Genomic DNA, 24511 nt, shown 5'->3' with positions numbered 1-24511 from the left:
GTCTAGCAGCACAAAGTGTGGTATACTGCCTAGGAAGAAAGCAGGTGGCATTGTCACAATGAAGTGCACAAGAGTGTGGAGTCAAAATGTGTGCAAGTGTTGAGGCACCTTTACTCGTGAAGCTCTACAACTGGGAATACAAAATATCCTTATAAAATGGACAATAATGATAATAACAATATTAAAGCAAACAAAGATCTGGTATAAGAATAGTATCGGTATAGCCAGATATCCAAATTCAGGTATCCGGATCGGAGCGGAAGTGAAAAAATGTGGATCGGTGCATCCCTAAAAGAAATAGATGGGGGATGTGGAGCTTTCCAGGATAATAATATTCTGCAATGTGCTAGCAATGAGGTAAAGGCAACTACATCCACCTGCAAGTTAGTACAGGACACAGTGAGGACTCCAGGAACTCCAAAAACAGCGATCAGCGGACAAGGCTCCAGCCTGATGCCAAGACCGTGAGAGATAACATCAAAATACAAAATCCAATATTACTTACGTTTGGGGCAAAGAAAAAACATACGACTTAAATCACAGAGAAAGGAGTTACATCTATTACACAGATCAGAAACATTGGGATAAATTTGGGATAATTTGGACTTTGATAACTGCAGCCAGTGTACTATTTTAAATTGAATAAGGACAAGTCTTGCACAAGATATGACATACGAATTCTATCAACAGTCTTGTGCCAAGAACCGTGCCCAAACTATCTGTAATTGAGAACAAGTCTTGGGTCTGGCCCAAGAGTTGTTCTCAATTACAGATAGTTTAATTGACTGGATGATTGTCCATCGAAAGAACAAGACTGCATATCTGTGACATAAGAGCTTTCGTATGGGGCATAAGTTCAAAGAGGTCCTCCCAAGGATGTTTAAGGGGCTGAAAGAGGGACTCCAGAAAAATAGTATATGCACAATGTCTAATTTGAAAAAAAAAAAACAAACCAAAAAAAACATGAAATAAGATGAAAAATTAGATGAGGGCAGGCCATATAAGGAAGACATATCAGTAAAATTAAGAAAGATATTATCCCTAAAAAGATCATGGAACATTTAATGCCCTTCTTACCCCATAGATGAAATGTAGTGTCTAAGAAAGGGAGAGGCTAAACACTTTTAACCCATGAGGACAGACTGAAAAATCTAATAACTTTTGTTAAAAAAGAAAAAAAAATAACAGCTGTATATTTCACACATGGGCTCAAGATAAGAAGCTCAGATTTGTCATTGCAGTGCAAATATGAGAAGGTTCATGTGTCTAAAGTCTTAGCTGTAGATTTCCTGAGAAGGACAAGTAAAAAAAAAAAAAAAAAAAAAAACTGATGAGAGTCAACAAAGATAGTCTTCAAAGATTGTGACTTCAGGGTCAAACGTTTTTAAATCCCTTTTCCAAAGTCACATGATAACCAGAGGTTACACATCATGGATGATCATGTGTGTCTGAGACCAAAGGTACCACAGTCTTTCATCTTTGGTATTAGGGTTAAAAAAAAAAAAAACACGCCCATGCCCTGAGGCACAACCTGTGACTAAGACCAGGGCTGTCATATTCAGTTACTCGATATCATTTGGTACACACAGCCATGACCCTAATTTTACTGTCAGTACTGGAATTTACAGGGAAACTTCAGTTTATTTCTCAAAAATACCTAAATATTTAAGTTCTTTTGAAGAATCAGAAGGTCATATTATGGGGACAAAACAACCATTACCTACTTTCGAATTCTATTGTATTGATAATGTTCTAAAACAGAAACCAGGATAATATTTTCATGGAAGTACTCCATGAGCCACACAAGTTCTCAGTCTCACCTCAGAAGACACAAAATAGCTTTTTCTACCCAGTCTCAGGAAAATTGGGCAATACAAAATTCTAACGATAACCCTCCCAGAGTGGTAGCTATACTATTGTAGGTGTCAATTAAGGAATACATATTGATAAAAATTTATAAATGTTCCAATCATGTTGAAAAGTATACCAAATTATTTGTTTGAACAAAATATTTCAAAAAAGGTATAATTGTACCATTTACTAGGGATACAAGAGCCAATACTTTGGTACAAAGTTGATACCAAAATCCTGAAAACGTGATACTAGTTTTTCTACTGTCATTAATATAGTCTGTACAGAGAACACAGGTTTTCCACAACTGACATTAAATTCTATGCAAGGAAAAACAACTGCCACTGAAGCAGAAACAGCTCTGACTTGTTCACGAGAACAGTTGGACACAAGAATTTCCATTTAAGGTGGATGAGGATTAATATGGGGAGGTGATGGTCAAGTGCTGAAGCGTTGAGCTTGAGACCACAGGATCCTCAGTTCAAACCCCAGACTGACCAGAAATTCACTAAGGGCCCTTGGGTAAGGTCGTTAATCTTAAGCTGCTCCATGTGTGTAGTGAGCACCTTGCAAGGCAGCACCGTGACACTGCTGTGTGAGTGTGTCTGTGTGAATGGGTGAATGCGAGGCATCACTGTAAAGCACTTTGAGCTTCTGATTCAGATGGAAAAGCACTATATAAATGCAGTCAATTTGCAAACACTGAATTCAACTGAGTGGGAAAGTGTGTCCAAACATTTGATGGTTGTGTGTGTATATATATATACACTCAACAAAAATATAAACGCAACACTTTTGGTTTTGCTCCCATTTTGTATGAGATGAACTCAAAGATCTAAAACTTTTTCCACATACACAATATCACCATTTCCCTCAAATATTGTTCACAAACCAGTCTAAATCTGTGATAGTGAGCACTTCTCCTTTGCTGAGATAGTTCATCCCACCTCACAGGTGTGCCATACCAAGATGCTGATTAGACACCATGATTAATGCACAGGTGTGCCTTAGACTGTCCACAATAAAGGGCCACTCTGAAAGGTGCAGTTTTGTTTTATTGGGGGGGGTACCAGTCAGTATCTGGTGTGACCACCATTTGCCCCATGCAGTGCAACACATCTCCTTCGCATAGAGTTGATCAGGTTGTCAATTGTGGCCTGTGGAATGTTGGTCCACTCCTCTTCAATGGCTGTGCGAAGTTGCTGGATATTGGCAGGAACTGGTACACGCTGTCGTATACGCCGGTCCAGAGCATCCCAAACATGCTCAATGGGTGACATGTCTGGTGAGTATGCCGGCCATGCAAGAACTGGGACATCTTCAGCTTCCAAGAATTGTGTACAGATCCTTGCAACATGGGGCCGTGCATTATCCTGCTGCAACATAAGGTGATGTTCTTGGATGTATGGCACAACAATGGGCCTCAGGATCTCGTCACGGTATCTCTGTGCATTCAAAATGCCATCAATAAAATGCACCTGTGTTCTTCGTCCATAACAGACGCCTGCCCATACCATAACCCCACCACCACCATGGGCCACTCGATCCACAACATTGACATCAGAAAACCGCTCACCCACACAACGCCACACACACGCTGTCTGCCATCTGCCCTGGAAAGTGTGAACCGGGATTCATCTGTGAAGAGAACACCTCTCCAACGTGCCAAACACCAGCGAATGTGAGCATTTGCCCACTCAAGTCGGTTACGACGACGAACTGGAGTCAGGTCGAGACCCCGATGAGGACGACGAGCATGCAGATGTGCTTCCCTGAGATGGTTTCTGACAGTTTGTGCAGAAATTCTTTGGTTATGCAAACCGATTGTTTCAGCAGCTGTCCGAGTGGCTGGTCTCAGACAATCTTGGAGGTGAACATACTGGATGTGGAGATCCTGGGCTGGTGTGGTTACATGTGGTCTGCAGTTATGAGGCTGGTTGGATGTACTGCCAAATTCTCTGAAATGCCTTTGGAGACGGCTTATGGTAGAGAAATGAACATTCAATACACGAGCAACAGCTCTGGTTGACATTCCTGCTGTCAGCATGCCAATTGCACGCTCCCTCAAATCTTGCAACATCTGTGGCATTGTGCTGTGTGATAAAACTGCACCTTTCAGAGTGGCCTTTTATTGTGGGCAGTCTAAGGCACACCTGTGCACTAATCATGGTGTCTAATCAGCATCTTGATATGGCACACCTGTGAGGTGGGATGGATTATCTCAGCAAAGGAGAAGTGCTCACTATCACAGATTTAGACTGGTTTGTGAACAATATTTGAGGGAAATGGTGATATTGTGTATGTGGAAAAAGTCTTAGATCTTTGAGTTCATCTCATACAAAATGGGAGCAAAACCAAAAGTGTTGCGTTTATATTTTTGTTGAGTATATATATATATATATATATATATATATATATATATATATATATATATATATTAGAGTTGGGCAGCGATTAAAATTTTTAATCGCATGATTTCCACAATTAATCGCATTGTTATACGCAAAATCCAAAAATGAATTCAAAAGTACTGTATAGCACAATTATATTTAAAATGTTCTGCCATATGAATGAAAGTGCCATAATGTTTGTTCTGCAAACACTTAACAACAGCATTTTGTTTATGCAGTTGCAGTTAATGAGGTTCTCAGCGGGATATTTTCTCAGCCAAATGGGATGGAAAAATCACCTTAAAAAGCCAGGGGTTCGGGGATGCTTAGGTGTGCGTGCTATCCTGCAGTGTTCAATGCGCAGCTCGCTCCAAGAAGAACTTTAGCGGCTGTCGGACAACTTTTCCCCCAGTGCTCGGTGAGGGACACACTGTCTGCAGGAGAACTTTTCCCCCAGCGCTCGGTGCGGGGCATACCACAGGAGAATTTTAGCAGCTTCGGTTCTGTCGACAACACCATCTGGCAGCACTTTAAAATTAAAATGTGCCATGTAAACGTTCCGTGCCCTCCTCCATGTCGCAGCAACAGTCAGCAACAGACTTGCAAAAAATAAATAAAATAAATAAAAAATAAAATAAAATAAATAAATAAGAACTGCGTTAACGTGCAATAAAAAAAATAGTCAGTGTTAACCAATTAATGCATTAATGCGATAATAACATGTTAACTTGCCCAACCCTAATATATATATATATATATATATATATATATATATATATATATATATATATATATATATATATAATCTACTGCAGCCTGCATGACTAAGAAACTCAAGGTTTTGATACTAAATCAAAGGCCTATATGCCTACAAACATCGACTATTGGTAGGGTTAATGATTCGCAGACAGTAATTAATGAAGAATCTGTACTGGTATTGAAGCAATACTAAAATAGACAACAATAACAACCTTTCACAATAAAATACAACAGTGACTGTCAGCAGTACCAATTTCCAAAATTATTAGTCATAAATATACAAGAAAGTAAGAAATCACTTTAATAACAGTTAAAATTAGGGCTAAATGTTTTAAGAAAACCTGTTACCTTTAACATAATCAGGTGTGCTAAGTTATAAAATTAAAAAAAGAAGAAGAAAAAAGTGTGCCAGCTTTTTTCTACATTATCTTTAACAGTTTTGATGTTGGGCTGTATTTGGTACATTAACTTACACCTAAAACCTCACTCATCTTCAACCGCTTATCTGGGATTGGCTCACGGGGTAACCGCTCTAGCAGGGGAACCCAAACTTCCCTTTCCTGGGGCACATTAACTACCCTTGACTCTGGGATACTGAGGCATTCCCAGGCCAGTGTGGGGATATAATCCATCCACCTAGTACTGGGTCTTCCCCGGGGTCTCCTCCCAAATGGGCATGCCTGGAACACCTCCCTTGGGAGGCGCCCAGAGGGCATCCTTACCAGATGCCCAAACCACTTCAGCTGGCTCATTTCAACGCAAAGGAGCAGCGGCTCTACACCGAGCTCCCCACAGTAGACTGAGCTTCTCACCCTTTCTCATAGGAAGACAGGAGCCACCCTCTGGAGGAAACCCATTTTGGCCACTTGTACCTGCGATCTCGTTCTTTTGGTCGTGACCCAAGCCTCACTACTATAGATGAGAGTAGAAATGAAGATGGACCAGTAGGTCAAGAGCTTCGCCTTTTGGCTCAACTCCCTTTTCGTCACAACAGTACCGTAGAGTGAATGCAATACCGTCCCTCCGGCCAATCTCACACTCCATTGTCTTCTCACTCGTGAGCAAGACCCTGAGGTACTTGAACTCCTCCACTTGTGGCAAGACCGCATTCCCTACCTGGAGAAGGCAAGCTATCACTTTCCTGCTAAGAATCATGGCCTCAGATTTGGGCAGCACACTGGTTAAGTGGTTCGCACTGTTGCCTCACAGCAAAAAGGTCATGGGACCGATTTCCACCTGTATCCTTTCTGTGTGTTGTTCCTGTGTTTGTGTGGGTTCCGTCCAGGTACCCCAGCTTCCTCCCACATCCAAAGACATGCAAGTTATGTGGATTGGAAACTTTAAATGAGGTGTATTAGCAGTAAATTAGCAGTATTAGCAGCAATAAGCTCAAAATACCCTGGTTGGAGATATTTTAGATACAAAATATTAGTGGTTGTATATTAATATAAAAACATAGATGACTGGAAAAGGTTTTTCTGATTACATTACTGAAAATAATTTTGAAACCACCATTAAGCATATTTAGTGTTGTAGGCAATGAAATGCATCCCAATTTCCAAAATCCATAAAAAAGAAAAAACATTGTGGCAATTGTTATGAATGGATTCAACACTATACTGATGTGTTGGATTCATATGTAATATATTCACAAACTGATCTTGTTTTTGAAAATCGGGGACTGGACAGTGGAGTGAGACCAATTTGTTCAGCTGTGATGTGGAACTCAGCTGGCAGCCTAATTTGAAGTGACAGGCATTTGAGTTATTCAGGTTCACAGTTGGACAGCTGAATTTGAAATATTAGATGCAATAAGACAGGATGAGTTTGCGCAGAGTTCTTACTGAATGTACATCTTTTTGACTAATAGGTCAACCAATGACAACTGAGAACACACTGATAAAAAAGCACAAAACTACTGGGGAGGTCGACAGCACCTTTTCATTTTAGCAGTGCAAACAAAAAACTTCATTCAGAGATCAAACTAATCTTTAACTGTGAAATTACACATTTGAGCTACTAAACAGCCATAATGTAGTTCCTAATAGGCGCACCTTTGTCCCCACAGACTAGACCAGTGGTGTCCAAAGACATTCCAGAAAGAGCCAAGAGGGTGCTGTTTTTTTTTTTTTTTTTTGTGGTTGTTTTGTTTTTGCAGCAACTGACACCAGCAGGTGAATTCACTGATTAAAATCAGTTTACACAGACGGAATGAGTTTGTCAGTGAAATCACCTGCTGGTGTCAGTCATTGCAAAGAAAACCTGCATGCTCTCTGCCATTTCTGGAATGTCTTTGGACACCACTGCCGTAGACACTGCCTCCATGACTAAGAAAAAATGAAATCACATGATAATTTTGCTAAATGGAAGTAGTGGTGCACAAATGTCTCAGATGATCTGTTCAGAGACGTAACCACCCAACAAGCCATATTAGTACAGATATTTTGACAAGGCCCTCCAATTCAGCTAGCACACTACTGGCCTCTGGGTAAGCAAACCGTTGAGTCAGATGCCTCGATTGTTTTGGCTTTAAAGTAACTGTAACTGTAACAAAGATAAAAATCTTGGGTTTTACTTCACACAATTTGTCTCTAAAAATGCAGGAAACTGTGTTTAGAGGGTTATAAATTTCAAAATTGTCTGGGGGAATGCCCCCAGACCCTCTTACAATACATGCAGCACTCACCACGCGGCTATTCCATGCCAAGTTCTCTCCTATGCTGTGAAATGCTGTGTTTTTATTTACATTTTACACAACGTCCCAACTTCATTGGAATTGGGGTTGTAGGTATTTGGAGCCAGTCTGTGGGTTGACTAAAATAATCATTCCTTTGATATACAGACAGTCTGGTGATGCTCCATTGAGACAGCGTTCCCAACATATACAGCTGCCACCTTACATATGCCACTGGTTAGCATAAACATGTCACAACAATAGAGTAAGAGACAAAGCACTAGAACCCTAAAAACTGGTCGTCACCCCCCCACCCCCACCCCCACACACATATCCACTTGCCTGGTTGGGAAAGTGGGTGACATGTCTACCAACTTAAATTATTTTTTTACTTGCCTGTGTACAGATTGTTTTATCCCGCCTCAAGCATCCACCCACCCGCCCTTTTTTAAATGAAATATATTAAATTTGTGAACCCAGCACATCATAAACTGCAAAAAGTAATGAGTTTTCAGAAGATTTTTCTCCTTGCTTTGGTGAAGAGTTTTTTTTTTTTTAATTCATTAGTTACTTTTCCATGCATGCAATGTTTTTGTTCCAACGAACATAATATTGACTGGGCACACGTGCTTCCATGATTCCTAAAAAAAAAAAAAAAAAAAGAAAAAACTTATGAAAACATTTCATAAAAACTCAGTCATTTTTGTTTTTAAATCATAGCCATACAACACAGTGCAACACTTGAAACATTAACTTACACTAACAGTTCATTTTCTAAGGACAAAATTGAAAAATCAACTTTTTAACGTGAGTAGCATTATGGTGTCATTAACTGTTCATTACCTTTGTTATTGCTTTAAATTTTTAAATCTTTAAACCTGTTATTTAAATGGGCTTTTCTTAATTAAAGATTTTCTTGCCGTGCCTCTGGAAGGAACAGATGCAACAAAGAATGCATTCAAGTTAAAAACATGTTTGGGCCTTTTTGTGTGGACAGTTTACATTTAATTATGACATAAATTAAACCTACGATATTAGTTAACAGCTGTTACCCACCTAGGCAGGAATCAAATATCAACACACTTTATTTCATTAACCTTGAGTTGTCTGAGTGACTCAGAAACCCGTTCATTGGTTTGATTTTGAAATGTTTTCTGTAACTGTCTGAAATGACACTGATCAAGACTGAAAAGGGTCCACCTTCAGAAATGTTCAAATGAAGTGCATCAACAGTGCACCTTCTCAGTCCAATAACACTGAGTATTCATAAATTCCTAATGTTGATAATTAAAACTACATTGTTCTTAAGCTGCACTTTGCCCTAAAAAATTATTCAGATCTGCAGTTGTCTCTGTTTTAGCTGTGCGCATTTCCACAAGATGCATGCAATTCTCAGTGGGAAGAACTCAGCATAAAGCCTTTGAAAAATGACCCAGTTTTAGCCCATTTTCTCTAAAACCTGCAACAAACTCAGGTCAGCATGCATGTGCTGGTGCAGCATGTTTCCACATCCACACTATGGAACTGCCTTTGGCTTTGGATGGCAACCACACAGGCAGACAATGGGTCCCGCTGCACCATCTATCTGCCACAGCCAGGTGAAACATAGGCATGTCCTTGACCTTCTCTAGCCACTGGGGTCCACAACACTGAGGTATCTGTGTGCTGGATCATGTCCAGAGAAATACACCACATGGCCAAAATGTTGTGGCTGACATTCCCTCACAATGCAAAAAACTGCACAACATAATTAACATTTTGCCTACATCATCTACTGCCACACAACTCACTCACTCATCTTCAACCGCTTACCTGGGATCAGGTCACAGGGGCAGCAGCTCCTCCAGGGGACCCCAGACTTCCCTTTGCCACACAACTCTTTTTTCCAAAATAACTGGAATGGGCATCTACATTCTACACTAAACTATGTCACTTAATATTTCTTGGCTGCTTGTGAGTTATTTGATGGCTTTGCTGTATTTATCACCACAAGCTTGCGTCATAATTCCGCCAAGGTTGCTGGTTAATTTTGCTGACGTTTGAGCTGCTCTCTTCAGGATAATCACTAGGCAGGTGTTCATTACCCTCTAAATTGCTCAATTTTTAGTCTTGAATTGAAAATAAGCTTCATGGAAATGTGTTTTTTGAAAGAAAAAAAAATCAAATATAGCAAAAAAATATATATTTTTTTTCCACTCAGACAGTTTTTCAGGCAATTCTAAAAACCCATGTATCATAAAACTGCAATGGACATATTTTTTCCTGCTATCACAGGTCACATGGCATACAGAAAGCATCACATGACATTCAAAAACAAATGGTGTGGGACATGTACACAGAGGAAGAGATGGAGAACTTGTTGAATCTTATAAGCGATAATGTCACAGTAGTACTGAATTAGAAAAAAAAAAAACCCACAATGAAACAGAAATATTTAGTGGGATGTACCCTTCTGCTGTCAAGACTGTTGCTGATATGAGCATATCATCCCATACTTTACTTACACAACTGGCTTCAATTTCAAGATTTATTTTAGCCATTAATGTCCTTGCCCCCACCTTACTTGTCCAAGGTTTAACTCTATGCAATTACAACAAGGCATTGTGATCATCTGGTTGGTGTTATTTAGCAGGCCCAAGGTCAATATACAAGCTTTTGGATGATCATGCTTTTGTGATCACTGCCTGAGCACATTTCAAAATCAAAGCTCAAGACTTATTTATTCAAAATGGATTTTAATACCAAGTATAGTAGCAGCACTGTAGATTTTTTAAACTGACATTTTGGTATTTTTTAGCTTTTTATGAGTCTCTTGTGACTTTATTGTGCATTATGTCCAAATTCCTGTTTCTTCCATTTCTTGATGTTACTGTAAAGCACTTTTGTCACCTTTTGGTTGCTGTAAAGTACCATATAAATAAATGTTGACTGATAGATATCAAAACTGCAGTTCTCTCGAGAACCTTGCTAGAATGACTTCTTGCAAAAGGACAAAACCCATCAGTCACATTCCATCACTCAATGGAAAAGCTGTCATTTACACACACACACATACACATACACATACACATATATATATATATATATATATATATATATATATATATAATGTTTTGTTGACATTCTGAAAATGTTGCTTAACTTTTGCATAAATCTGTAATGCAAACTCTGCAACTGTCTATCAATCTTTCAGTGCCTTGGCAGTGTAAGACAGAGGAATGCTCTGACAGTCTCTGATGAAGCCCTACCAGAAGAAGAAAAAGGTGCAGTTCCTTGACTGGCCAATTGAGACTGACTCCAAAAAGAACAGGTTCCCATTCAAGTCTTTGTTAAAATGTTCCACTTTAGAACAGAAATAAACATGTTTACAGCCTGGTCTCTATACAGCTTTCCCTTCCATGATAACTGTACAGGGGATGATTTTTTTTTCTACTTAGTTCAAGACATTTTAAGCCATGAAGTTATGTATAATTGGGGTTATGGTTGCTTGGAGTGACAGCCACTACGCCCATTCCAACTCTCGCTCTGTCCGTAACTCAGAGTCCACTTGATTCAGCTGCTAGCTGTTGTGTTGTTAGCGCGTCTGTCATTTTGAGCATTTTATTGCAAACACTTGGAATAATATGGCTTGTTGTGTGGTGAAAAGTCTTAACAGATCATCTAAGACATCTCTGCTGCAAGATAGATGCCGAGTGAAATTCTCATCATATTTAATGTTGTATGCCAACGCCATTACCGCTTTTAGCGGCTATCCATAGTGTGATCCATGAGGTCCCTTTAATGCACGATAACTGAAAAAATAAGTGGCTCATAACTTTTAATGTCCATACCAAAGCAAAGCCTTCGGAGAACCACCAAGAGATATGATTGAATAACCAGAACTGAGGTTCGCTCGATAGCTTAGCTGTTCAGACACAAAGACAGGGGCGTGTTCAGGCTTCTTTTGTCACACACTGAGCCACTCATGCGCCAACCCTTTGTCCATTTGTGTGTTCATCATAACAACAACAAAAATCACTTTGTTTATTGTGAATATTTTTGGTAATTTTGATGTTAAAGGGTGAGCTCCCCTGCACACCGGTTAGTCGAGTTAGCTACAGCCTCCTACGGGGAGCAGATGGACTTTAACTGACCATGCTGTCCACACCCTAGTGTCCACTGCATGAGAAAAACTCTCATTTGACATGACAGTTAAAATCCTTAGTTTGATAAAAGTAGTTTGTTTTCCAGTGACTGAAGTAAATGAGTTAGCATATTAACTCGATGTTGTACTGTTTCAGCCCATCCGTTTAGACAAATAACACATAATGTGAACTGAGCCGGTGCTCTGACACATCTCAATTTTTACGGGCCATGTAATCAAGTCGTTTGGTGTCGTTGTGATGTGTAGTAGCGAGGGTGAAGTGACTGTGATGCAATACGTCCAGTTACCTTTTTAATGTACACTTTACACCCAAATACCACTATGCTATATTTCGGGCATTTTGAAATTAAAACAAACTAAATTTCCCAATATCTCTAGGGTGTTTAGAACACACTAAAGTATCTGTGCAAAAGTTTCTGGTGGTGGAAAAAAAAATGCAACAGTAAATGCAGGGACAAATGGCCGAATGTCACCGTTTTTAGAGCAAGCAATCACTATTTTTTGCATTTTATATTACTTTACTCATTTCAGAATTATCCACCAAAAACATTTACCTGAGATAAAATGCTCTGAGCACACTTTTGTTATGCCGTTTGCTTGGGTTAGGGTTGAAATTAGTTCTGTTGATCTGAGGTAACCACAACTGGTGTGGCTCGTGAGAAAGCGTCTCTGTGCTTTCTCCTTGATGTGTTATGACCCTTGGAATGCCAAAAATTTTTACTGACCTCTTTCCTGCCTCTGCAGTTTGTATACCCAAACATACAAATCAACGATTCTCTCCCTTGAGCGACAACTGCCCGGCTCATTGGCACTCACACCGTTTATGTTTTCTGCCCAACACTATGAATGCGTGCGATGCATCATGGATAACCACACCCACCGTGGAACAGCATCTGTATACATGAGTTCCACTCATATATGATTTTGGAGATCGTGTCAAGAAAATTTGATCACCAGCTTGTATTGGATCCTACGGAAGTGTATTGCATTCACTGGATTAAAAAAAAAATTAGACCCCTGATCTCGTAACGAGAAAACATCTCATAATTACAAGAAAAGATCATATAATTACGAGATCAGGTGTCTAATACACACATACATACATATATATCTCAGAGGTGGGACAAAGTCACTGTCAAGTCGTGAATCGGCAAGTCTCAAGTCCCAAGTCACAAGTCTTAACTCAAGTCTCAAGTCAGCTTGCACCAACTGGTGGTCACTATGACTTAAGACTTGACTTGGGACTTGCCAATTCATGACTTGAGAGTGACTTGCTGGTGACTTATATTATTGGTCAGTGCTCACTATGGGCCTCATGTATCAACGTTGCGTACAGCGATATTTGAGCGTATATGGGGTGTACGCCAAAACGGATGCGCTACTTGGCATTTATCAATGTGGTCGTTGGCGTACGCTGCGCTGAAAATATACACCAGGTCGAGAGGTGCTGTAAATTATACACCAAAATGAACCAGCGCTGGAATCCACATAAAAATGAAACTGATCAACATGATAAACAGTGCCATTATACAAATCAATGCATATGTTACATAAATAACACTTTCCTGATTATACTACATAATAATCATTACAAATCCCGCTTTTGCGGGATTGCTGGTCTATCGAGCACGAACCATGGCCACAGCGCTGACTGCAAAGCGCTGCGCGCCTTTTTCTCCAGACTTCGAGCCTGGAGCCAGAGCAGCGCTGAGCTTAACTTTATGTGGTGTGATCGTTTTAGACAATGAAATTGATAATTACAACTGTAGTGTTGTCATTCCCTTCGCCCGTGCTGCAATCAGGTTTTGTCTTCTCCATTCGTTTGTCACAATAAAATAAATAAAGAAATACATCTTAAGAAAAAAGAAATCTGAAAAATTAGGCGTGTCTTATTAATTGAGCGAGCAAATATCCACGTCAAGAATTATTGACATGTGAAAAGAGAATACAATGGTCCCTCTCTATAACGCCGTTCACCTTTCGCGGCCTCGCCGTTTCACGGAGTTTTTAGTCTAATTTTGCATGCTTTTTTTTTTTTTTTTTTTTTACAGTGTTCTGTGTTCTGTGTGTCTGTTTATAAGAATCTTTTCGCCCAGAAGAAAAAAAGAGCGCCAACAACTACTCTTAACTGTGTTTGTTACTCGGAAACAGACACCTGCAGCCAGATGTGAGTGGGAAAAGCCGCGGCGTCAGGACGCAGAGGCGCAATCTGTGAAATACTGGTCAGTCACTATTAATAATTTCTTATGTGTCCAACCTCGTACGTTGATCATTAAAATTAAATTTGTTAGTTCTAAAAGCCATCATAATTATTTATAGGAAAACGTTCTATTTTTATTTCTCAAATAAATGTTTGGGCCTGAAAACAGGTTGGTCTTATTTTTCTACTAAGGTTTGAACTTTGAGAGTGTTTACACACGAGAGAAAAGTGAGAAAATGTTAATGCCTGATTGAGAAAAGTGTATAAAGTGGTTTTACAGGGTTTTTACAGCTTTAAAACGTCTATAATAATTGTAAAAAAAATAACTACGTCACGGACGTCGCTTTTTGTGGACTATTTTTAGAACGTAACTCCTGCGATAAACGAGGGACCACTGTAACACTTTTTTGATTATACTACAAAACAAATGATACGACGGCCGCTTTTGACGCTCTATTGGCACGCGTCGTGTTGGTGGAGTTCTTTTTCTTTGCCGTCTTCCTGGCTTCCATGTCATAAAATCAGGGTGTGTCTGAAGCGGAGTCTGAATATTTATGGGCATGTTTATTATAATTACGATTGTTTTCACCCGCCGCATTTATCAAGGTCACGTCAGGCGTATGCCGGAAATGGGCAGGTGCGCACTGCTTGATATATGTCATGGCAACTTTGGTGTACTTCAAATTTACACCGTAAATTTACGCCACAAGTGCGCAACGTTGATACATTAGGCCCTTTGTGTCCAATCACAGTGCAGTGTCGGCGGTTACAAATCAGCCGATTTTCAATTTTGACTCTGGAATTCTCATGCTCGTCTTTACTGAGGGACTGGAAGTATGGGAGTGCATTGTATGGAAGCTATTAAAAAAGAGACAGTGACTACGTTTACATGCCGTTAATATTCGGGTTAAGGTCAATATTCCGGTTTCTGAATCATTAGGAATAACCCGTTTACATGCTTAAGCAGACAGAATTACTCCTGTATACATGGTCACTGGTATCATTTGGAATATCCCCATCTAAACAGCGACGCATGGACAACGTCCAGATGCATGGAGAACGTCATGACGCAAATATGCGTCATTTCCGTTTCTTCTTCCTCTTTCTACTGTCAATAAAAGACATTAAATTCATGTCTTTCACGATACTAATGAAGTATTCTGTTTCCTCCTTGCTCCAAAAGTGTGGTGCTGTACTGCCGTGTCTGGATTCACCATACTTGTTTACATCTGCTTCTGTGGTGTCCGGTAGGTTGCGCGCACTGCATACAAGTAGTTGCCATACTCAAAAGACCAAGATTCCTGCGGATAGGACATGCGCAGAAAACAAAATAATGTTCCTTTCTATGGGGATATTCCGATGCACATTTTTATGACCTGATATTCCGGTTAGAAAAGGAGTAACCCAGCGGTCATATTCGGGATTTTAAAAAACGGAATATGAGCATATTCAGGTTTTTGCGGGTTTTTACATGGCCGTGCGCAACTGGGTTATTGCTAATATTCCAGTTATGAAAGGGTTATGAAAGGGTTATTGGCTGCATGTAAACGTAGTCAAAGATCTCATAATAACAAGGTCTTTTCTCATTATGACATTAGGTGTCTTTTTTATCCAGTGAATGCAATACTCTTCCATAGGATTCTTTGTTTACTCTAGTTTGAATTTTAGCTAAAGGGAAGGGGGCTGTTCCACCCAGCAGACACCCTCTCTACCTACGCCCCTGCAGTGTCCTGAATAAACCCACTTTATTGTTTTGAACCATCCTCTCCAACACAGTCACCACTGAAATCACGCCTGTATTAACACTTATATTTACAGGCTCCTGTCCTTTACAGGAACACGCCTTTAAAAGCGAGGACTCCACAACGACATTAAACTGGATCAGCCACAGGATGCTGAGGAGGAAACGATGAACTCACTCTGCGTAGCCGGTGCTCCAAGGCAGCCGTTTGGTTTCCTTCACTATGAGGATCGGTCTCGATATGTGATCCGCCGAACATTCCACCTCGTCCGGAGACAGTCCCAGGAACTCCGGTCTGCTGTACGGGAATTTTAACGGCAGCTCGGACCCGCCGGGCTGGTCGCCGCTGGAGCCGCCGGCCATTATCCCGCCCATAAAACTGGCCACCGCCGATTTCACCCGCGTCAGCATGGTGCCGCGGCGCCGCGTATCGCAGATGAAAAAAAAACTGTTCCCGTACGGTGACAGCAGAGACGGAGAGCGGCGGTGAAGGAGAACACGGAAATAAAGCCACGCGGAGCGGCGCGAGTGCATCACGTGACAAACCGGTCGGTGCTGGAGGTTCTTGGTGACGTGTTGCAGATTAGTGTTGACAGGCAGCCGTGGGTCAGAGGTACTAATCCCCACTGTGGCGCAAGATGCAGCACGCACGATTCTGGTCAGGATTCAGACCAACACCCTTTGTTGGTCAAAACACGTCCACGTGCTTATTTTCCTTCACCGGTATCATTAAAAGTGCTCACACATCCACAGTGACGAGCACCTTCAAATTAAAGGGGACATGTTGTGCAACACTGTCAGATATTTGTGGACATTTTAATATCTTTATGGCTTGATGTTAAACATTTTCAAGCTTCCACAACTGCGTCTATACAGACGGTTGCCCAGTTCCGGATCCCCTTTTTTAAAGTCCCGCTATACGGAGCCATAATGCAACTGAATATCCTTTATTGTGCATTGTTGTAATGGGTATTTGGATGTTATCTAGCTGAAAAAGTCTGGATGGTGTAGCCCTTCTACTTAAAGTGTGAACCCACATTATGTGTGGCGCAAATATTTGCCAGAAATGGATCACTTTGCCCGGTTCTGGATCTCGACACTGTCACTTTGGGGGCATTCCTGGCATCTGGCTGGAGCCCTTCTAATGCAGAATGATACACGCTGTGCCCGAGAATGTGTTTTTAACACAAAATGATATAAATTATACTTATTAAATGAGAATTTACTTAGTTTCGAAAGGCACTGTTATACATTTATATATGCCGCTTTGCTCCATGAATTTGTTTTCAGAAACTGTTAGAGACAGCCAGTTGGAAACCATTCGAAAGATTCAGATGGATTTCGGTGAAGATTCTGTCGGTATCACACGGATTAAGGACCATTAAAACTGGATTAAAAACAGCCCACGGCGGCGGAGGGCGCACCGCGCCCAAAGCAGCCATCAACAGGCTGGAACGAGCAGATCACTTCCAAATTTAAGGCTCTGTTGATGCAGGACATCGTGTGACTAGCAAAGAAGTTTCAGAAGAGGTCGGGATCAGCACTTTATTGGCACATTCCACTGTTAAAGGAGATTTTGTAATGAAAGACGTGCGGACGGATTCGCACGTCAGGATGCAGCCGCTGAACCAACAACACCTCCGTGTTGGAAGTCTCACAGGACAAGTTGGAACATGCCCAGCTGTTAAACAATTTCTCGGATACTCACTCGACTGAAAAGCCATCAAAAGCCATCTGAATCTTCTGAATGGTTTCCAACACGGAGGTGTTTTTTTGTTGCGCACAATGAGCGGCTTCGTGCCGACGCGCGAAATCCTCCGCACGTCTTTCATTACAAAATCTCCTTTAACAGTGGAATGTGCCGATAAAGTGCTGATCCCGACCTCTTCTGAAACTTCTCTACTAGTCACACAACATCCTGCATCAACAGAGCCTTAAATTTGGAAGTGATCTGCTCGTTCCAGCCTGTTGATGGCTGCTTTGGGCGCGGTGCGCCCTCCGCTGCCGTGGGCTGTTTTTAATCCAGTTTTAATGGTCCTTAATCTGTGTGATACCGACAGAATCTTCACCGAAATCCATCTGAATCTTTCGAATGGTTTCCAACTGGCTGTCTCTAACAGTTTCTGAAAAAAAATTCATGGAGCAAAGCAGCAGCCTCTCAGCCATTTCAGTGACAATAAAAATCCAACAAGGGGGGTGGACCAGTCCTCACTCAAACTGAAAAAAATAAAAAGGTCGGATACTTTAGAAAACTATTTCTGTAAGAAAACTGTAAGAAACCTTGTTTCAAAAACTATATGGATTTGAATCGTGTGCTTGCATCAGACAAGCTTGAACCTTCGTGCGCATGCGTGAGTTTTTTCACGCCTGTCGGTTGCGTCATTCGCCTGTGAGCAGGCTTTGTGTGAGCACTGGTCCACCCTCTCATCATTTTTTTATTGCGAATAAATATCTGAACGATTTGGAGCTTTGCTGCATCAATTTTTTTTCAGAAACTGTGAGAGACCTCCAGGTGGACACCGTTCTGAAAATTAATATGGCTTTCAGGGACGATTTTATGGGGATTATACAGATTAAGGAGTGTTACTGCCGCTTTAAGGACGGCCCACAACTGCTGAGAGCGCGGTGCGCTCCCAGTGCCGATCGACAGGCTCAGACCCTGCTGAAACAACCAGATCATATCCAACGTGAAGGCTTTGTTGATCCGGGACCTCGTCTGACTTTCACAAAAAGGCAGAAGTCGTGGACATCAGCACTTTTTTGGCACATTCCACTGTTACAGGAGTTTTTTTATGGAAAGAAAAGCGGAGGGACGCGCCACGGAGCCGTTCATTACTCGGCACAAAACCACCTCTGTGTTGGTCTCACAGAACGGCTTTCAGGTGGATTTCAGATGGATTCCGGTTGCTTTTCAGTCGTGTGATTATCCGATTGTGATTGTGCATGAGCTGGACATGCCCAAACATGTCATGGAAGGCTTCATCACGGCGTTGCTTTGCGCCATGCAGCTCCACCGCGACGCATGGAATTCCGCGGGCATGTCCAGCTCATGCACAATCACAATCGGATAATCACACGACTGAAAAGCAACCAGAATCCATCTGAAAGCCGTTCTGTGAGACCAACACGGAGGTGGTTTTGTGCTGCATAATGAACAGCTCCGTGGCGCATCCCTCCGCTTTTCTTTCCATGACAAAAACTCCTGTAACAGTGGAATGTGCCAAAAAAGTGCTGATGTCCATGACTTCTGCCTTTTTGTGAAACTCAGACGAGGTCCCGGATCAACAAAGCCTTCACGTTGGAAATGATCTGGTTGTTTCAGCGGAGTCTGAGCATGTTGATCGGCGCTGGGAACGTGCCGCGCTCTCAGCAGTTGTGGGCCGTCCTTAAAGCGGCAGTAACACTCCTTAATCTGTATAATCCCCATAAAATCGTCCCTGAAAGCCATATTAATTTTCCAAACATGTCCACCTGGAGGTCTCTCACAGTTTCTGGAAAAAAAATTGATGCAGCAAAGCTCCAAATCCAAATGACGAAAGGGGTGGACCACTGCTCACACAAAGCCTGCTCACAGGCGAATGACGCAACCGACAGGTGTGAAAAAACTCACGCATGCGCACAAAGGTTCAAGCTTGTCTGATGCAATCACACGTGATTCAAATCCATATGGTTTTTGAAAAAAATAAAAAGGTCGGATACTTTTCTAACAGACCTCGTGTGTGTGTATATATATATATATATATATATATATATATATATATATATATATAATTTTTTTTTTTTTTTTTTTAAATTACACATACACACGGAAATGTTTGGGCACCCTTGATGATTTCCATGATTTTCCTTTATAAATCACTGGTTGTTTGGATCAGCATTTTCAGTTAAATAAATCATATAGCAGACGAACACACTGATATTTGAGAAGTGAAATGAAATTTTGAGTATTTACAGAAAGTGTGCAGTAATTAGTTAAACAAAATTAGCCAGGTGCATAAATTTGGGCATCCTTTTCATTTTATTGAATTGAATACATTTAGCACGAATTATTGGAACACAAAATTGGTTTGGTAAGCTCATTTACCTTTGACCTCCTTACACAGGTGAATCTAATCATGAGAAAGGGTATTTAAGGTGGACATTTACAAATGTTTCCCCTGTTTGCATCTATTCTAATGAGTGGCAACATGGGAGCCTCTAAACACCTCTCATATGACCTGAAAACAAAGATTGTTCAACATCTTGGTTTCCACTTAACAACTTCCACTGTGAGGAACATAGTGAGGAAATGGAAGACCACAGGCACAGTACTGGTTAAGGCCCGAAGTGGCAGGCCAAGAAAAATCTCAGATAAGCTGAAGCAAAGGATGGTGAGAACAGTCATAGTCAACCCACAGACCTGCTCCAAAGACCTACAACATGATCTTGCTCCAGATAGTGTCTCTGTGCATCATTCAACTATACAGCACACTTCGCACAAGGAAATGCTGTATGGGAGAATAATGCAGAGGAAGCCTTTTCTGCGTACACGCCACAAACAGAGTCGCTTGAGGCATGCTAAAGCACATTTGGACAAGCCAGCTTAATTTTAGAATAAGGTGCTGTGGACTGATGAAACTAAAATTTGAGTTATTTGGAAATAACAAGGGGCGCAAAAAGAACACAGCATTCCATCAAAAACACTTCCTACCTACTGGAAAATTTGGAGGTGGTTCCATCATGCTGTGGGGCTGTGTGGCCAGTGCAGGTACTGGGAATCTTGTTAAAGTTGAGGGTCACATGGATTCCAGTCAATAACAGCAGGTTCTTGAGAACAATGTTCAAGAATCAGTGACAGTTTCTTCCCCCAAATAATCAGACTCCTCAACAGCCAGAGTCTGGTCTGAACAGTCACACATATTTCAGTGACTGGACTGAAGACACACACACACACATACACAATCTCATCTTTTAAGAGTGCAATGTTTATGGTCAATAACTGCTGCTATGCTTTTCACTTTATAAAAAAAATGGTCACAACCGCACTTTACTGCCTACCTGTATTTATTATTGTTTATCATGATAAATCATAATAATATTCTTTGTAGCACCTTTGGTCCTGGAGGAATGTTGTTTCGTTTCACTGTGTATATGGTTGAAATGACAATAAAACTACTTGAACTTGAACAAAGTTGAAGTTGCCCCGGGGCTGGATCTTTCAACAAGACAATGACCCTAACCACTGCTCAAAATCTTATAATGGCCACCTCAGTCCCCTGATGTGAATATTATTGGAAAATCTGTGGTGTGATTTTAAGCGGACTGTCCATGCTCGGAAACCAACAAACCTGACTGAACTGGAGATGTTTTGTAAAGAATGGTCCAAAACTCCTTCAATCAGAATCCAGACTACAACCCCAATTCCAATGAAGATGGGACGTTTTGTAAAATGTAAATAAAAACAGAATACAATGATTTGCAAATCCTCTTCAGCCTATATTTAATTGAATACACCACAAAGACAAGATATTTAATGTTCAAACTGATAAACGTTATTGTTTTTGTGCTAATATTTGCTAATTTTTGTGCAAATATTTGCTCATTTTGAAATGGATGCCTGCAACATGTTTCAAAAAAGCTGGGACAGTGGTATATTTACCACTGTGTTACATCACCTTTCCTTCTAACAACACTCAATAAGCGTTTGGGAACTGAGGACACTAATTGTTGAAGTTTTGTGGGTGGAATTCTTTCCCTTTCTTCCTTGATGTACAACTTCAGTTGTTCAACTGTTCGGGGTCTCAGTTGTCGTATTTTGTGCTTCATAATGCGCCACACATTTTCAATGGGTGACAGGTCTGGACGGCAGGCAGGCCAGTCTAGCACCCGCACTCGTTTACTATGAAGCCATGCTGTTGTAACACATGCAGAATGTGGCATTGTCTTGCTGAAATAACCAGGGATGTCCCTGAAAAAGACATTGCTTGGATGGCAAACAGAAGAACGTTGGGCCTGTGATGGAAGGCAGAAGATGAAAACCAGACAGGATGGGACCCCCAGAGCAAACAGAAAAACATTGGGCCTGTGATACACTGCAGGAGAAGACAACCAGGCGGGATGAGACCCCAGAGCAAACAGAAGAATGTCGGGCCTGTGATTGACTGCAGCAGAAGAAAACCAGGCAGGATGAGACCCCAGAGCAAACAACAGAACGGTGGGCCTGTGACGGATGGCTAAAGAAGAAAACCAGAGAGGATGAGACCCCAGAGCAAACAGAAGAACGTTGGGTCTGTGATGGCCTCAGAAGAAGAAAACCAGGCAGGATGTGATGCCAGAGTAAACAGAAGAACATCAGGCATGTGATAGACAGTAGAAGAAGAAAACCAGAGAGGATGAGACACCAGAGCAATCAGAAGAACGTCGGGCCTGTGATGGATGGCAGAAGAAGAAAACCAGAGAGGATGAGACCCCAGAGCAAAGAGAAGAACATCGGGCCTGTGAAGGACAGCAGGATATACATCTGGAGCTGGTCCCTGGGCGCCTAAAGACGACTTCTACTCCTAACTGGCAATTAGGATGGGTTAAATGCAGTAAACACATTTCATTGTGCAGGGAACATGTTCCTTTGTGCATATGGCAATAAAATTATTTTGAATCCTTGAATCCTTTGAAGAAAACCAGACAGGATGAGACCCCAGAGCAAACAGAAGAACATTGGGCCTGTGACGGATGGCAGAAAAAGAAAACCAGAGAGGATGAGACCCCAGAGCAAACAGAAGAACGTCGGGCCTGTGATGGATGGCAGAAGAAGAAAACCAGAGAGGTTGAGACCCCAGAGTAAAGAGAAGAACGTCGGGCCTGTGATGGATGGCAGAAGAAGAAAACCAGAGAGGTTGAGACCCCAGAGTAAAGAGAAGAACATCGGGCCTGTGAAGGACAGCAGAAGAAGAAAACCAGAGAGGATGAGACCCCAGAGCAAACAGAAGAATGTTGGTCCTGTAATAGATGGCAGAAGAAGAAAACCAGAGAGGATGAGACCCCAGAGCAAACAGAAGAATGTTGGGCCTGTGTCGGACGGCAGAAGAAGAAAACCAGAGAGGATGAGACCCCAGATCAAACAGAAGAATGTTGGGCCTGTGATGGACAGCAGAAGAAGAAAACCAGAGAGAATGAGACGCCAGAGCAAAGAGAACAACAGTGGGCCTGCAACGGACGGCGAAGAAGAAAACTAGAGAGGATGAGACCCCAGAGCAAACAGAAGAATGTCAGGTTTGTGATAGACGGCAGAAGAAGAAAACCAGAGAGGATGAGACCCCAGAGCAAAGAGAAGAATGTCGGGCCAGTGAAGGACGGCAGAAGAAAACCAGACAACATGAGAACGTCGGGCCTGTGATACACTGCAGAAAAAGAAAACCAGGCAGGGTGAGACCCAGAGCAAACAGAAGAACATCGGGCCTGTGACTGACGGCAGAAGACGAAAACCAGAGAGGATGAGACCCCAGATCAAACAGAAGAATGTTGGGCCTGTGATGGATGGCAGAAGAAGAAAACCAGAGAGGATGAGACCCCAGAGTAAAGAGAAGAACGTCGGGCCTGTGATGGATGGCAGAATAAGAAAACCAGAGAGGGTGAGACTCCAGAGCAAAGAGAAGAACACTGGGCCTGCAACGGACGGCGAAGAAGAAAACTAGAGAGGATGAGACCCCAGAGCAAACAGAAGAATGTCAGGTTTGTGATGGACGGCAGAAGAAGAAAACCAGAGAGGATGAGACCCCAGAGCAAAGAGAAGAATGTCGGGCCAGTGAAGGACGGCAGAAGAAAACCAGACAACATGAGAACGTCGGGCCTGTGATACACTGCAGAAAAAGAAAACCAGGCAGGGTGAGACCCAGAGCAAACAGAAGAACATCGGGCCTGTGACGGACGGCAGAAGACGAAAACCAGAGAGGATGAGACCCCAGATCAAACAGAAGAATGTTGGGCCTGTGATGGATGGCAGAATAAGAAAACCAGAGAGGATGAGACCCCAGAGCAAAGAGAAGAACGTCGGGCCTATGAAGGACAGCAGAAGAAGAAAACCAGAGAGGATGAGACTCCAGAACAAACAGAAGAATGTTGGGCCTGTAACAGATGGCATAAGAAGAAAAGCAGAGCGGATGAGACCCCAGAGCAAACAGAAGAACATCGGGCCTGTGACGGACGGCAGAAGAAGAAAACCAGAGAGGATGAGACCCCAGAGCAAAGAGAAGAACATTGGGCCTGCAACGGACGGTGAAGAAGAAAACTAGAGGATGAGACCCCAGAGCAAACAGAAGAACGTCAGGTTTGTGATGGATGGCAGAAGAGGAAAACCAGAGAGGATGAGACCCCAGAGCAAACAGTAGAATGTTGGGCCTGTGATAGATGGCAGAAGAAGAAACCCAGAGAGGATGAGACCCCAGAGCAAAGAGAAGAATGTCGGGCCAGTGAAGGACGGCAGAAGAAAACCAGACAGGATGAGACCCCAGAGCAAACAGAAGAATGTTGGTCCTGTAATAGATGGCAGAAGAAGAAAACCAGAGAGGATGAGACCCCAGAGCAAACAGAAGAATGTTGGGCCTGTGTCGGACGGCAGAAGAAGAAAACCAGAGAGGATGAGACCCCAGATCAAACAGAAGAATGTTGGGCCTGTGATGGACAGCAGAAGAAGAAAACCAGAGAGGATGAGACGCCAGAGCAAAGAGAAGAACACTGGGCCTGCAACGGACGGCGAAGAAGAAAACTAGAGAGGATG

The 24511-nt window shown here is 41.9% G+C and overlaps 1 protein-coding gene across 1 annotated transcript in view; it reads right to left on the bottom strand.

Annotated features, from left to right (window-relative positions):
• The window catches only part of ppm1h (protein phosphatase, Mg2+/Mn2+ dependent, 1H), a 117194-nt gene extending 100779 nt beyond the window's left edge, over positions 1 to 16415 (bottom strand). The window contains exon 1 of the mRNA XM_034176015.1: positions 15938 to 16415. Within this exon, the coding sequence (XP_034031906.1) occupies positions 15938 to 16293 (356 nt within the window). The 5' untranslated portion in view covers positions 16294 to 16415. The remainder of the gene's footprint in view (positions 1 to 15937) is intronic.
• Between the last annotated feature and the right edge of the window lie 8096 nt (positions 16416 to 24511).

This window comes from Thalassophryne amazonica, chromosome 8, assembly GCF_902500255.1.
Source record: "Thalassophryne amazonica chromosome 8, fThaAma1.1, whole genome shotgun sequence".
Taxonomy (NCBI): Eukaryota; Metazoa; Chordata; class Actinopteri; order Batrachoidiformes; family Batrachoididae; genus Thalassophryne; species Thalassophryne amazonica.
The sequence above is the reverse complement of the archived record's forward strand: the minus strand, read 5'-3'. Positions and strand labels throughout refer to the sequence as shown.